This window comes from Tetranychus urticae, chromosome 1 (assembly GCF_039701765.1).
Source record: "Tetranychus urticae isolate SD_2017Ah chromosome 1, NJAU_TeUrti_SD_1.0, whole genome shotgun sequence".
NCBI lineage: Eukaryota > Metazoa > Arthropoda > Arachnida > Trombidiformes > Tetranychidae > Tetranychus > Tetranychus urticae.
In genome coordinates this window covers 12,372,909-12,389,866 of record NC_142958.1, presented here as the reverse complement: position 1 = coordinate 12,389,866, position 16,958 = coordinate 12,372,909, and the positions used below count along the sequence as shown (strand labels likewise).

Below are 16,958 nucleotides of genomic sequence, written 5' to 3'. Positions count from 1 at the left end.
TTTCAATTTACCAACATTCAAGAGCTTAGACTTTCGTTTACTTTCCTTTTCGTATTCTCGCACTCGTGCTTGAGTCGTTTCTACTCGAATTATCTGTCATAAAAATTCATTGCGCAATTATCAAATGCACCAACTTTAATGAATCAAGCTGAGACTACTGAGGCTTTTAAAAGCAAGGCTGATTCAAGAGCATAATTAGGAACAAAAAGTTACAGGAAACATGGAGTTAATTGCAAAATGAGTGCATTCAGAGAACATGAATTCTGTGTTTATGCTTTGATATTTTTCTATCTTGACATTAGTTTAACTGTCAATGATTAATTACCTGAAATGAGATGATTAGGTTGACCCTAAACTGACCATAATTAAAGACAAATCCTCAAATGATCAATGTTTCTTCTTGCAAATATTAGTTAAAGTTATTCAAGTAATGATAAAAACTCAGAGTTATGTTTCCATGTTTGATAACCAAGAACAAGTCATCTATCATTTTATCCAATACACATTGACAAATCCAAGAATAGTTTATATTTTATGCAGAAATAATTCACACGATTAAGAACTGATCTTTCATTATTGTCAAATCGATCAACTTGCAAGATACATTTAAAGAACAAAATGATTTATCAAAAAGACCGAAATTTTCAAACCAAGACAACTTAAAAGCTTTACTTTTCCCATCAAGAACAAAACTCAGTTCATTGAATACTTGAAAAATTAAATTTTGCAACTCAAGAAACGAAGGAAAATGCATCGCAAAAAAAAGATGTAACTTTTGACCTGAAGTCTCATCCCATTATAAAGGTGATTGAAACCATTGAACCATTTGTGCAAAACTAGTGAATTGATGTGCGATATTTTATGAGTTATTTAAAGATTGCAGCATTTTAAATGGAAAAAGAAAAAAATAAATATTCTATTCGAAACTAATTTGAAAAATGACAAGTTTAAAGTACGACTGACCATTTATATTGCAATATTTTGAGGTTATGTGAAAAGGAAAATACTGTGTTCCAAAATCTTGAATCGCTTCTCATGAATCAAGGTTATCACACTGGGAAGGAAAACTCCACAGGGATTGAGAAGCATTTTGATAATTTCAATAAATAAGAAAAGTTGTTGGAGAAGTTGAAGGTTTCAAAAAGTTTTGCTATAAAATGAAACATCTTGACCGTTCCATAGAAATGAATGAATATTTTCAAGATGAACCCAACTGAACTGTTTAATGACTATAATTAGTTTCAAGTTAATCTCGACGGGAAACTTCATGATCATGAATCTAAAGTATATGTAATTAGTCTCACAGTTTTTCGCTATTCAATCAACTTTGTGGAGAAACTGTTTCTTGAGCACTTTTATGCTGATTGTTACATTTAAACAGTCGAAAGAATTGTTCAATTTTGATCAATAATTAATCAAGTTGTGAAGGTTGTGCTGGACAATTAGTTACAATTAAAGGGTTTAATGATTTATATCGCTTTAATGGTTGTGATTTGATGGTTCAATTGGATAAGTTGAGAAAAAAAAAGTAAACTTCATTTGTGTTTAAACATCATTTACTCGCTTTTGTGTCTAATAACGACTTTTGTTGAGACAAGGGAAGCAAGTAAATGTAACGATAAATTTACAATTCAATTTACTGTTGAGTTGTTTACAAGCATAACAAGATGATGTTGAGGTAAGCTCATCGACTACAAATGACTAGAAGATACTAATGTTCAGTAACATTTCAAGTTAATCACAATGCTTGTGACTCGATCAGAGAACCATCAATTGAGTTGTAACGAAAATCGATCATGATGAGAACCGAAATGTTAGATTAAGAATGAAATTTCATTGATATTGACGAAATTTAAAGCTAAAGATATCAAATTAAAGTCAATAAAGTCATGAAAACTAAGCTGCAATTCGATATTGTACCACTTTATTGAGACACAATTTTATTCTGAAGGATTCGTTTTCAAGAATAACATTGACCATGAAAAGAATACGATTTGGAAAAGTCAAAAAACTTTCGTCGAGCGAAGCGTATTCAGCGAGAAAGTGACTCTTCCTTCCATTCAATTGCTCTAAGCATTTAGATATTGTGATTTTCTTGTTTCGAGATGAACATATTCAAGTGATTCCAATGCGAGCAAATACTTTCTAATTCTTGTTCAATCATTTTTACTCCATTCGCTCATCAACATATTTACTTGTTACATTCATTTGCAATTTACTCATAATTGGCCAATATGAATGATCAGTAAACAGCTATTCAGGGTCTTTGCTCTCTACTTTTATCAAGCTGCAGATCAACATTGAATCATTCGAGCAAAATGTTAGCCCATATTGCTGAACCAACATCAAAATTGAAACTTGAAGCTTTTTCAAGCATTTCAAGGTGGAATTGGGAAAATGATTGCGAAAAAGTCATGATTATCAGAGGATTCATTTCACAACTTGAAATTCAAACTCTTTCAGATAACTATGATTATGACTGAAATGGATGGCAACTGAAAATGAAATTACTTGGACTTTTATCAATCTTTTCCCGATATTCATTTATCATGATGATAATCAATGAGAATCAAAGAAAAGTTCAATATTTCGTCTTCACAGTTAATAAGGATAATTGTAAAGGCACTGGAAAAGAGGTTCAAAGAAAATATCTTTGCTTTTCTTTTCTTTTCATTTCTTTTGAAAACCATGACTGACCCAAGAGTATTATTACTGGGCGAAATAAATCAGAGAATTGACCACAAATGAATGAATTGGTAGCTGAGAGAAATGAAATGAAACTGAATCAATTGATGTTTAATCATTTTATTAGAAAACCAATGATTGTTTCATCTTTTTTAATCAATAACATGATGTAATTGAAGCCAATAATCTGGCTAGACTGAGATGGGAACAGAATGTCAATTTTAATTTATTTCAAGTTTAAGGGCAAAGTTTCATTCCAATCCATTTCATTAGCATCTTGCTAACAACATTAAATTAGATGGTTAGAGTCTTTTGAGTCATTTCAAGTTGAAAGACATTTTGAACTTTTACATTTTGAAGGTAATTCAGTCTTTTGCTCAGGAATTTATGCCAAAGTATTTATCATTTTGTACTCCAGTTCACTATTTGCTCAAATTAACATTTAGTCTAGTCTCGACTAAGAATTAAACTGTCTTGAAACGCTTTACAGTTGCTAACAATACTTGAACTGCTGCTTTCCAATCCACCATTTGGGCTCATAGAGGGGCCAATATCAATGACTTTCAGTGTCTTTGATAACTTTGGTTATTTAGTGATTTATTTATCTGCAGTTACATGAAAAAATGAAACAAAATATTGCTAGAGATTATGAAAGCTTTGAGACGAAGACGAATAAATTGGGAAGAATGTGATCAAGAAAATTGAGCTCATGAATGTTCAATTGAATGGAAATGAAGAGAGAGAAGTGAGGAAAACAATGAATGAAATGATACACAAAATTAAGTCACGAGCCTTCATAATGAGTTTATATTCGAGGTCATTTACTGAGATCGCGAATAATTTTTGACTTGTAACGAAAATTATATATGTCAAGTCGTTCATTCACTAAGATATGCATGTGAGATTCAATGTTATTCCAGGTACAGCCATAAGCATGTTTCCTGAAGAGTTTTGATAGATTTGATTGGCAAAGTTACCAACTTTAAGCAAACATTGGTAAAGTACAGTTTTCCTTATCCCAGTGTTACAATAAATGATTGCATTTCCATATTAAGTCTGGAATGTGCTCGATAACTTTGGATGAACAACTATTTGATCAATATTTATCTGTTGAAAATGTTGCCCTACTGTCGAGTATTGTTTCATGAAAGTGAGATTAAAAGATGAGGAAAAGTTTCCCGTGGGTTTACAATGCTTTAATAATATCAATAACAATATTGTTTGCTGATGAAATCAATTTAATATGTAACATGTATTACATGGTGTATCCAATTGTTTTATTCAAGTTTCAACCTGAAAATAATAAAGCTAAACTTGTTAAACATTGTCCAAGATACGCAAGATGGTTTTATTGAATTGATCGAGGGAAAGCAAAGTTGACTAATCAATTATCAACATCAATGGAACACAAGTTTAATTGTTTTAATTTATCCCAATGAGATAACCTTATTCTCTGTTGATACACTTTCCCTGTTAGTAAACTTACGATCAACTTATCGTTGACATTAAACAGAAAAACAATTAAGTCTCCAAAGACGCTGAGAATGCAGTTAAGCTAATTAAATTATTATCATTGTCATCACTGAACAAGTGAACATATTTTCCTTTCCTTGCCTTCCTTACATTTCATGATAAATTAACTTGCTTCAAACTAAACCTGTTAATAACAATCTAAAATTAGCATCTATAAATTAATAAAAAATTAGGGTAAATTGGCTCATCTCATATTTGCCAAATCAACCTTTCATTTTCATTACCTTCAGCACAAACTTGAACACCTTCCTCTTAATGCAAGTCAAATAGCTGATTGGTTTCAGTTATGTAAGGGTCGACTCTAAGCTCGTCTCTCATTCACAGTTTGAATTAGCAGTTGTTCCCTTAGCCTTTTCCTTCTCATTTTTCATTTTCTTTCCTTTCCTTTATGTTGCCAATGTAAAGCAATTTAAATTCATGTGTTAGATCTGATGGTAAACTTGAATTGCATGAAATGATGGCCAGATTTGGAGCTTACACTCAATATGTATTTTATTGTTGAAAGGTTTAGAAAAAGTTGCTATTAGTTAGTACAAAAATTATTCCTTTTACAAGAGTTACAAGTCAACCGCAACGACGAAGTTTCCTGAGGGCTCAATCCGAAATTTCACTGCCGAGTGCTATTCTCAACATTATTAGCTTAGTCATTTTGAAAATCGCCTTTTGATTTCTTGTAAACAAGTTTTCAGACAAACGACAGAGCGGAATGAGCTCAAACTTGGTATAGGATGCTAATAGAGGAAAAAATTTGATATATATGTAACATTCAAACGTTAAGTGTTTAAATTAGAAAGAGAAATGGTCCAAATTATTCTCCTCTTTCTTTATTCTGTCTATTCCCCTGTCTTATTTCTTATTCTCAACAATGGTCAGAAGGGCAAAACTAACTTTTGGTTTTAACTAAAGGATTATTGAGTTGAGTTGTAATTATGACTCCAAAGTGGTAACTTGAAATGACTGGAACTAGTGCTTGGACATAGTATTTATTTAATTATTAGTTTAACTAAATTTAGTTAATTCAATGGGATATTGTCCGCTATATGATTATTATTAATAAATATTATTAAATGGCCTTAAAATGTTACATATATAAAGATCATCGCGTTGATTGCGTCGAATAAAATGGTTCTCATAGAATATTAGATTTTGATTACTCTAGATGTTCAACCATCCCTTTGTAATGCTCTATAGCTTTACATCCCACACTGTAATACGATTAATTTAAGTGAATATTCAAAATGGAAATTGGATATTAAGCTACCTTTTAGTTTAATTATTGTCAAAATCGAAGTGACTTGTTTTACAGCAAATTTTAACTCATTAAATAATTTTCTTTTTGAAAATTAATTCAGAAAAATTATTTTGATGAATAAATCTGTTCCATAACTGTAAGAAAAGAGATCGAAGTGTGAACATTGAGTGCTATTTCAGGGAAAACTGCTGATTAGAGAAATTCTTTGCTTGCACTTGGAATTGTCAAAACTGATAACCAAAAGTAGCTTGAACTGAATTTGCCTTTTTTGGTATCTGTTGTCAAGAATTTGTTTTCTTGTTTCAACCGAACCTTGCTGACTAGACTCTACTGATGAAGTACATTGTACCAAGAAATGTTCATTCCCAAGTTTTCTTGGTTCAACTCATTCACGAGTCAAATTTTGCTGCAGCCAGACAAGTTTCTTGTCTCAATAATAATGCAAAATAACCTGATAATGTTATAATTCAAAGTGTTAAACTCCATGTTTTCCTCATTCATTTACAAGTAAAATTAAATGTTTACCAGCATCAAATAAAGTTGATTAAATTAGAGCTAAAATTGGCAGAACACACAGTCACTTAGGATCCATCAAATGGATGAAATGTTTAAACTGAGAAAATCAATTTTTCTTCCTAATCTGTTAATAATATGAATAAATTGTCAAAATTATCTCAACTTTAACTTCACAATCGGCTTTCATCTTTTACTATTCACATCGAGCACTACACTCTGTACATTAAAGCATTAATACATTATGCTCTGGTAGAGTTGAAATCCTTGGCTTTAATGTATTTACTGTTGATACATATTCATAAAGTTACATTAAACTAGATTTTTGTTTCTTCATTTTTTATTGTTTATCTTGAAACATTTAGCCTTTTATTGTTTATTTGCCATCCAATTGAATTATCATGAAAAGCAAAAAAAACAACGACAAATGAAATAAAAATTGAGGAATTTTCCATTCTTGTGAACAATTCAGTAAATGATAAACAGAAAAGTTTCAATTCGAAATTTTGATTTCAATTTTATTTTTCTTTTCAGTTATGAAACTATTACAATTTTGATCATATTTTCAATCTTTTTGTCACAATGCTCAAGGCTAGAATTTGGATTAAATTGAAATGATCAAATTCATTATCGATTATTCATTTGATATCCAAGTTAACATATTTCAACTTTTGCAGCATTTTTGGCTCAATAAATAATTCAACTTTATTGGCCCATTCAATGTGATTGATGAATGTAATTATAATTTTCTGTTCGTTTTGTTTTCAAATTCATTCTACATCAATCTTTACATCTATTAATATTGATTAAGTTAAATTAACCATCAATTTGCTTTGTAAATTGTCATGTGCAGGGAATGAGGAGAAAGCGTTTTCCATCAGATTCGTTACCTTTATATTCAAGCTCATCATTTCCATTTATGAACTTCATTTTTGCTCCACTTTCCTCAATCAAATTGTGCTGATGAGTTTATCAAAGTTATCCAGTTGAATAGGCTAAGCAATACTGACTGATAATGATGCAAAAATGTTGAGTGATGAATGATGATCATGTTAGACTCGTTGAGTTTCTTGATATCGTTTAATGGCAAGAGATATTCAGCGTTGAATGGTTCATCAGATGAAAGGTTCAAGTGGCAAGTTAAATTATGTTACATGATATTGAAAGATCTGAGTTTCCCTGCTTGCAAATGCTGTCAATGTTTAAGTTTTACATTCAAAAGAGTTGGTATCAATCATTTTGATATAATTTGATTGGAAATGTCATTTGATTAAAGTAACAATTTTAAAGTTTAATCTTGTTTTCATGCAACAGAATAGTTATAGACTGAAATTTCGATCGCTACTGATTGTACAGATTCATTTGATTCTGAGTCGAGTTTTGAAATTAATTGGGAATTTATTTTATTGGTTTGATTTTATTAGCAGTTTTATCGATTGTTTTTTATTCATTTTGCGGTTCGGATGATTTACAATTCCGTTTATTATAATACTCTTGGATTTTAAATTGTTCAATCTATGGAATTGCAAAATTAAAAGAGAAATAATTTGCTAGAGAATTGAGTTTGTTTTATTCATTTATGCCTTGGAGCTTTGAATTTTAATGTGAATTATGAAAAACAAAGAAAACTATTAAACTAAATTATTTTCTCGATTTGATTTGGTTCAATAAACATGTTCATTCAAAAGTCTATTTTGATGAACTCATAATATTGTTCATCTTCAAATTTTACAGATTCATGATCTGAAGATTCAGATTGAGTTCGTAAAACAATTATTACATTATGTTGATAGGTTAGGCGGATCGGCAAGTGAAGGAAAATCGCTTGTTGAAATATTTTCATGGCATTGATTTTTTAAATAGGCTTTTTTCGATTCTTTTTTTTCACAAAAATCTGTCATTTCTCGATTTCACCCAAAATTATGAAATTGTTATGTTAGAAAATACTTCTATCCAAGAACTAAACTCATTATCGAACTTTTAGTTACTGAAATGTTGATAGCTACACACATTGTTTACTTGTCAGTCCAAGAAACTTTCTATTCTTGGATAACTAATGATTCAATCCTAAACGGGTTTTGCATTTAATCAAATAAAGTCAGATAAAGTTTCATGATTGGTCAACTATTTCGTTCATTGTTTGACGTTATCAAACTTGCAGCAAGATTGGATCAAGAATGAAAATCGAATCAAACTGTTTATTTTTGGTAAAATCATTAAAAAGAGATGAAAGGTTTGACTTTCTATTTTCGCTCATTCCAATGCGAGATGAAAATGATTCTGAATAAAATGGTCGTTTATGATGTAATAAGATGTAACAAGCTTTTGGAAACATTATCCTTGTTAGTTCAGTTTCCGACTAATCTTTTTATATTTGCTCAACTTGTTTATCTGTTTCATTATGTTCTCATTTTTACCTCTATTCAACCAATTATTGCAATAAAAATGGGACAAAACTTTTGCTTGCCAGATGAGAGTGAAGATAACAAGAAATGACTCCAACTGAACCAACTCATACTTATGTGTATTATTAGCATTTAATGCAAGAAAACGTGGTTTCCCTTTTACTTCATGGTGATATAAGTTATCATTCAAATTATTGTTAGTTCAATGAGTTGTTATAACTAGGTTATTGTGCCTTTGAGTTACCATTTGATAGGTTCAATACATTCAAGGCAAAGGTTGAAAAGCAAGAGTTTGATGAAGATGATTACAAGACTAACTTTTGATACAGACTGACATCAACAGTTTTCAAAATTCATCATGTAAGTTTCATTGGCTTTATGACTTTGCTTGTGGATGTGAGTCAGATCTTACAGATCGAACATTCTCTGGTTCTGATAAAACTGAATAGGATCCCACTCTTACCGACGATACGAAGATTGGGTTTCTTCCTCTGCTTATCCTGAATTTTTTGCTTTCTGCGCCGTTTAGCGCTTTCACAGTCCATTCCCATCTTGGTGGCTTTTCTGGGAACAGAATCTGTCGTTAGCTGAGTTGAGTGCTAATCAAGTTTTTGTCAGATAAAAACCTTCGAAACTCGGATAAAGAAACCCATTCCTCTTAATCCTCTTTAATAATCACCAAAGCTTCTGCCCAAGACTAAAGCATCACTAGCAAGTATTATATAAATGATAACAAGCCTCTCTTGATGTTTCATGTTTTTGAGTCAATCTCATAGACTTTTAGGCGCAAACGAAGTGTAAAGGTTCTTGAAGTTTCATGAAAATTATCATAAAACTTGCCCTCGTGGCAATACAAATCACACACTAAGCCAATGATTCTTGCTTTTTAAATGTTTCTGAATGTGTATCACATATGCATAATACAACATTTAACGTGGAGTTATATCTCGTTACCTTATCTCTTTAACACTTCGATGAATTAAGCAGTAAATCTTGAATTTATTTGTAAAAATTGATCCTTTGATTCTTGGACATCAAAAATGCGAAAAAGATATAAGTAAAAAAATGTAACTCCATTTCAATACTGTATAAACTAAACGGAGGTCATGCAATTGAATTTGATATCAATAAGATTACAAAAGAACACCATTTAAAGTTTTGCTCTAAGCCACCTATGTAAATTATTGGCACTCTTAGTTTGAAATGAATTGGATAAAGAGCGAATTAATCAAAATATAATACCTTTGCAAGTTATTAAATTTTCTATCGACATAAAGCTATGCTAGTGAAACAAGACTTCTATGGTATCGGCTTTCATCTTTTGCAAGTTTCAAATTATTGGTCTCATCAATAGCATTGTTTTGTTTTATCAACTGATTCGCAGCTAACTAACAAATGCTAGGATGAGCTGTTATGCAATGAAATCCATTGATTGCATTGTTTGAACAAAGATTCATTTTACATTTGAGCTCAGTCTGAATGCAAAAAATTGTTTCCGAATCATTAATTCCAGAGTCGAGACTAAATGAAACTTGATTTTCAATGATAAATTGTGACAATTATTTGCTAATAATGACAAAATTGTAAACTTGAATATGATTAATGAACAGTCAGAGGATCATTTAAAGGCGTCGCATTGAATTGAACAGCAACACAATTATCAAGCGATTTTACTTGTTCAGTATTAATTGATCATTTTTTATTGTTCAGTATTCCATCACAATTAATCGGCAAAAGTGATTTATTGATTACATTGATTACTGTTCAAAAGTAAATTGAATTTTTAATGACAAAACTATCTTCCATCATAAACCACAGGCAAATGTAATTGAATAACTTGAGTTGTGAATAAAAACTAAAACTAAAAAGTGTAAAAAACAAAAACTTAATTTCATTTTCTTCAGAATCATTGAAACAATGGAATCGAAATCATAATTCACTCTAATTAAAGTTCAACAAAAGGCTTGAACTAAACAATGTTTTGATTATTAATTTCATTTCATATAATATTGAAAAATAGCAAATTTTTATTAAACTATTCAAATTCAATAGTTAAAGCAGACTAATTACAACCAAACAATCTCAATTCAAATAAGAATCATTAGCAAGCTCAATCAATCCCTTCAATCGAGTGTAACTTTCATCTAAAAACACGAAAATTGATTAATCATATCTTGAATTATATTCTTTGTAAAATGTTTTCAATTGCAGTTACCAAAACTGTTCATTTAACCAAGAATTATTCTGATAATTACCATGCTAAATGGATTAACTAACAGCATAAATTAAAGACAAATTAATAAGATTGATGAAAATGCAAAACTAGAAGATTGTCAAGAAAAGAAGCATTTTCATCTCATTACAGTTACGACCGCAATTCACTGATTTGCAGAAGAGGGAAAACTCTTAAAATCTTACAGTCGAAGTGATTAAAATAACAAATGAGAGTCTGGCGAATTAGTCATTCCTTGATTTGTCACTTTATTTTTGACCATTTTTGTGGCACTTTTGTTGGTCAATTAGCAAACAGAAACTTCAATTAACTTAATGCAATAAATTGCCTATGAAAATGGATGTAATAAGCAGCTTTTGTTTTCATCATTTTTTTCTGAAGTTTCATCAAGTTTTTGATCAACAATAAATGCTACTCTATCTTACAGGGTAAATATTGCCTCTAGGTTGATGATGATTGTTGAAGTGACCAATTGAATGACAGGTAAAGAATGAAAAGACAAAAGTTGCTATTCTTTTACTTGACCATCATTGGTATTGCCATCGAGTAAACAAGAAATGCATTGTCAACCAGAACTAAATTTACAATCTCAACAATTTTACCAATAAAAAGTTGTCATTAAACAGCAAAACTAATAACATGAAGGACAAAGAGAAGTCCGATATTCTCGAATCATGCTGATAGATCAATGAGACTTGAGAGATTTTCAATTCAGTTCTGAATCTCATTCCTTTGTATCTCGATCAAGCTTGCAATTTTAACCTCAATCTTACAATTTCATAATGTTGATACAGTAACATGAAACCTAAAATTTTTAGCTTCGATTAAAGAAATTATTACAATGAGTTGAATGTTCAATTTCAGAGCTTTTAGCATATTAAAAGTGTAAGCTTAAACGCCAAGTGTAATAACATTAAACTTACAAATGATCAATCAATTGAAGGGCAAATTGAATTGTTTATAAATTTATTGCTCGATATTCAACAAATTGAATAGTCAACTATTAGGTAAACTCGTGTTTATTGGTATTATTTTACCTCTTATTACACTTTTATTATTATCTCAATTACTTTTAACTCCCAGGTTTATGATATTTAGCTAATGGGGTTAACGTTTAGTAAAATGGGAAAAGGTTTAATTTGAAAAGAGCAACAGAAATGAGGAAAAATGTATTTTTGTTGAGCATTGTTTTCGGGTTCATTTTGCCAATTGCAAACTAATTTTATGCTTTACCAATGATGAATAATTTAACTTGATTATCATGAAATTGAACAGAAAAACAAAAATTGAAAACTCAACATTTCCAATTCAACTTGAATTTTTATCATTTTTTGTTTGCAGTCTTTGCTTTTTACTTGCTTTCAAATCTTTTGTCTTATGAAAGTGAATTGAAGAGGTTTAATCAAATGGTACAAGTAGGTGAATGAGGTTAATGGAAATGGAAAGGATGATGATGATGATCAAGTTAATGCATTGAGTTGACTTGGCAACAATAATAATGATAATGAAATGATAACCAAAAAATATTGTAACAACAAGATGAGGTTTACAGATGAGTGAAACATGAAGTCTTGTTAAGTTGATATTCAATGATATCATTTAGACTTGGATTAGTTTATACTAACGGAAATATACTTTCAGAATATTGAACCTTAAATCCGGGAAAAGTAAACTCCCAGTTCACTCCAAGTCTTATATTGCATAGTTTGATATAATGATGAAAGTTTCTTCGTTTTTATTCCTCTAATCATTAGATATAAAAGTTAAAAATTAAATTAACTCTAACATTGTCTACAGAAAAGCTTTGATTTGTTTTCATTTTAGTCGCTTTACAAGTTGTAATCTATGGAATTGCTGATTACGATTTACAACTGAATCAGTCGAGGAGATTTTCTCATGATAATCTGTTTGTTTAATTTCCCCATTTACAGTATTTTTTTCTTGTCCTTCACAGCAGTTGTATTAGTACATTTATTATCGTTTTGGTGAATAGTTTTGTTGGAAGGAAATGGTACAAGGGAAGGAATTTGGCTGATAAGTTTATTTATGTCTACTTATTGTCAAACTGTACACTGTAATTATTTACAAATGACTACTTGCTGAATTAGCTTCGAGAAGAGACATTGTTGATCGGAAGTTGAACACTTTAAATAGCGGGATTAATCAACTTCATTTAGACTTTACGACAGACTGTTTTCAAACAAATGCCATGACACTTTTGCATTTCAAAGTACAGACATTGAATATTCTTCAATGTCAATAATGTGTAAAATCAAGCTTTTCGATTTACATTTATCACAAGCATGAATAGACTTGAACTCATTTTGAATCTTCTCTGGTAGTATAGTGATTAGCATCTCTGGTTATGATTATGACTCGATTATGGGTTGATAAGCTTTGAAAACTCCAGGTTTTCCAAATATGCAAAGTTGATGGAATTTATCTCGATTGTAATTAACTGCATTGTTGACCTTTGGATATAACAAAGTGTTAGTTAATTAGCAATAACAAACTAAAGAGCCTACTCACCTTGAGGCAATTATTGAAATTGTAGTCTAATTGACTGGTTGAATTAATTTGTTCCACTTTTCCTTCCTTTCCAATTGATTAACTCTTTACCAAAACATTTCGAGTTTACAATTGCACAGTTTACATACTACTAAATAGTTAAAAATATTAGTTACCTTTGCTCGAAGGCAGTTAATAATTGAATATTGTTGCATGTAATACAATGTAAAGAAAAAAGGTTAAAGTATAACATGTTTAACTAAAAATAAATATACCGTTTACATGTAAAACAATTGCATGAAAATGTTTGATCACATAACAATAAATCTCAGGTATTAATCATCTTTAACCCCTCAGTTGAACATGAAAAAACTGTACAAGTTATGATTTTCAAAAGATTAAAGGCTTTGTCAAATTATTACAAATGTACATTGGTAACATAACATTGGTTATTTGAAAAAAAGGTTCAAATTTGAGCAAAAAATATGCGTTTACCGATAAATATTGTTTAAACATCAAATATATCAACTACAAGAGTAACAAAGTGTTACAAGATGATATCATTTGAAATGACATTGTTATCCATGTTGTAAAAACAAGTGAACCAGAAAAAAACCAGAAAATAATAGCCAGTCCAGTTGGGTTCCAAGCTTCTTCAAGTGTCTTTTGGTCTCTTTTTTGGCACTAATTTTGATGTTTCATTTTGTTCCATAGGCATTCATATTTCACATTAAAAGGCATCCTCGATACCCGGAATTTGCACAATGCCTTTCTTCCGGTTATTTTGATGCTGAATGGAAAGAAAAAGTGTATCAAATATTTACTCTCTGTATAATGTACTTTGTGCCTTTTTTTGTAACATTATTCTGCTACATTCGTATCATTGCAGCTCTCAGTTCACAAAGAGAGTTAAGTAAGTAATAAGCTAACAATAAATTTTCTTACCTTTTTTAATATTCTGAATACAAATTCAGTCCTTTTTCCCCTTTTCCTTTCGTTGAATCCTTTTCACTTGAAGCACATAAACAGCCATTAGCATGAAATTAATTTTTTTACCTTCATATTTTTGGTAATGAATGAATGGTTAAGCGAGAAAAAGTTTGATGTAATGACTAAATACCAGCTTTACCAGACTTTGTTTGCTTACAACCAGAATCTTTCTGCTACTAGACAGGGTTACAAAATAAATTGTATCGAGTGAAAATCAGATCCAAGATAAATCTCAATATTCAACTTACCTGTAAACAGGCTTACCGACAATTGTCTCTGAGAGGATTGAAAAATGAGCCAAAAACTGACATTAAATAGATGTAATCACATTTTTACTAAACACAAAAATCGTTAAAAGTCACTGTTGAATAAAAGCTCTTACCTTTTGGGTTGTCAGACGTTTTCATTTGAAAAATTTAGATGTTACTGTCTAACCGTTTCTTAAAACTGGAATAATAACATTTATTAAAAATGAAGATCTTAAAGTTGATAAAATAAGAGACAAGATGGCGGGTATAATCTTTGCTGTTAACCCTTAATCACACTTCACTTTGGCGCTCAAAGAGTAAAGTAACCTTACTCTTTGTTGGCGCTGCTTTCTTTATTTTATAGCAAATGATATTTTCTGGTTCTGTTAGGTTATATTGTATTGTTTTGTGATTTGTGATTGATTTTTTTTGGTTAACCATGATATTTATTTCCTTTTACCGCAGATTAAGGCATTTATTTTAATGTACTTTTGTCTGCTTCATGAGTTTCATAAATTAATTTGTTTCCTTTTTATGTCTTATTTGGTGTACAGATATTACAATGGAAATGGTTTCAGATGTTTCAAGACCAACAAATGATGGTGAACAACGAATCAATGTTTATCAACGAGCTGAGAGACGGACTCTTAGGATGACTTCAATTGTAGCTTTGGCCTTTGTTTGCTGTTGGACTCCTTATACTTATGTAGTCCTTTGGTTTCAATTTAATCCAGATTCTTACCAATCAACTAATATATTGATCATGGATGTTTTATTTTGCTTTGCGGTTCTCAATTCTGTGATAAACCCATGTGTTTATAGTTCCCATCTTTTTACCAAAAGGCGAAATAAAACCAGTAATAACTCTGCTTTAAACAATTTGAACAATAACAATAGTATCAAGCTTAATGGAAGTAACGTTATTAGAGGAAATAATATCTCTAAACTTGCAACTCGTGAAACATTTTTCTAGCCTCTGTTGACTACCTACCTTGGACCTGTAATTACCTGATTGGACCCGTTGATACTCAACACTTGGTGATAAGCTACTTGATCAATTGCAATTTTCAATACTATTTAAACTTCGCATTTACTAAATGGGTTTGCACTAATGCTCAACAAGATAATTATAAATATAATTATTAACAGTTATTATGCTATGTATAGATTAATTTACTGAGAAAATTTTAATCGCTAATTGATTGAAGATTGTTTTTATTAATGCATTTGTATCCATTATTAAAATGGTAACTTGTTTCCTCTTTTTCTTCCCGATGATGTTTATATTATTAACAAAATGAAATTAACGAAACGTTAAATTGACATTAAAAAAGCTAATTGAAACTGATTAATGAAAAATGTTGGTTTTGATTGAATATCATTTAATAATTAGTAGATATGAATCAGTTAATGATGGACTGTTGGCAAAAATCAAATGTATTTTTAGCAACATTTCATTTTATGATTAATGATATCGAGTTAACAGTTGTTAACAGGAATTGACTTTTGTCAAGTAAACCCAAATTGATTTAGATTGATTATGAAGCAAACCTTTTCCAATTCTGGATAATTTCTGGTTAATTTTTTCTGGTGAATTTGCTTCAACATTTCCATGATTATTTGGTTTTACTTTAATTATTCGCTTTCCACATTCCAATCAAAACTTTAATTTACTATTGACTTTTGTTGGTTGAAATTTAATTCAGAATATTCCTGATTGAAGGTGAAAAAAGCAAGGAAAACAATGAACAAAGTCAGGCAAAAACTCTGAAGATTAAAAATAAAGGATGATGTCCATTGAAATTGATGGTTCTCGTCTTAGAGAAGATGATGACCATGAGTGAAATGAGAAAAAATGTGAGTTTCTAATTGAGAAGTATCAAAAGATGAATGAATGTTAAGATTGAGAGGCAAAATAAGAGAAGAGCGAGATTTGGTTTTTACTATTTCTTGCAATTATGTTTGCTTCTTCATTTATACTTGATTACTTTCTTCACAAACAAAACTGATTCCTCCTTTACTTCATCAGTTGGATCATGATTACCCTCATCAGAATCAAATTTTTCGTACTAAATGAGTTTTAACGTTGAACAGTTATTTTCATCTTGAAAGAATCATCAGCAATCTTAGAAGAGGTTAAGAGAGGACACACATCACGCGGAATCTTTGCTCTGTTGATATTTTATTTTCATTATAATTTCCACCAGTTGAAACTCGACTCTGTTTACTCTTCAAATTAGCATAATTAGAGAGCTTGTGTGCACAGAAAATTGATGAAATATTCTCGATTATTCAACAATTAATGCAAAAATTGTAAACACAAAAAAAGTAAAAGTTAATTACCGCATTCTTTCCACTTGTAACTTTGGATCTTTAAGATCTCTTAGCTTTTCTGGTTGCCATCAATTTTTTGTTCAAACTGGGTTTGGATCAAAATAATTCAAAATAAGTCAAGGCACTAATTTAATTTAACCTTTGTTTAGCTCGCAAAAGCTTTAATTAAATTGTTTAATTAATCAATTATTCAACATTTTACTTCTGTTCGTTGAACTATTGTTAGAGTTTCATCGATATAACTTTCGATAGTATCG

At 30.3% G+C, this 16,958-nt stretch overlaps 1 protein-coding gene and 1 long non-coding RNA gene across 7 annotated transcripts in view; one reads left to right on the top strand and one right to left on the bottom strand.

The window, feature by feature from the left end:
• LOC107361195 (adipokinetic hormone/corazonin-related peptide receptor variant I) overlaps positions 1-15,642 on the top strand; it is a 28,253-nt gene extending 12,611 nt beyond the window's left edge. The window contains exons 2-3 of the mRNA XM_015927955.3: positions 13,844-14,042; positions 14,922-15,642. Coding sequence (XP_015783441.1) covers positions 13,844-14,042; positions 14,922-15,340 — 618 coding nt within the window. The 3' untranslated portion in view covers positions 15,341-15,642. The remainder of the gene's footprint in view (positions 1-13,843; positions 14,043-14,921) is intronic.
• LOC112538751 (uncharacterized) lies at positions 12,653-16,905 on the bottom strand. Of its 6 annotated transcripts, none has more exons than XR_016198163.1 (6): positions 16,711-16,905; positions 14,502-16,620; positions 14,368-14,423; positions 14,075-14,295; positions 13,151-13,919; positions 12,654-13,092 (listed from the first exon to the last, which is right to left on the bottom strand). It is a non-coding gene; the product is annotated as an uncharacterized LOC112538751 (long non-coding RNA). The 6 variants fall into 6 exon arrangements; XR_003082102.2 differs by having other exon boundaries at positions 14,368-14,395; XR_003082101.2 differs by having other exon boundaries at positions 14,075-14,292; positions 14,368-14,395.
• Positions 16,906-16,958: the final 53 nt, after the last annotated feature.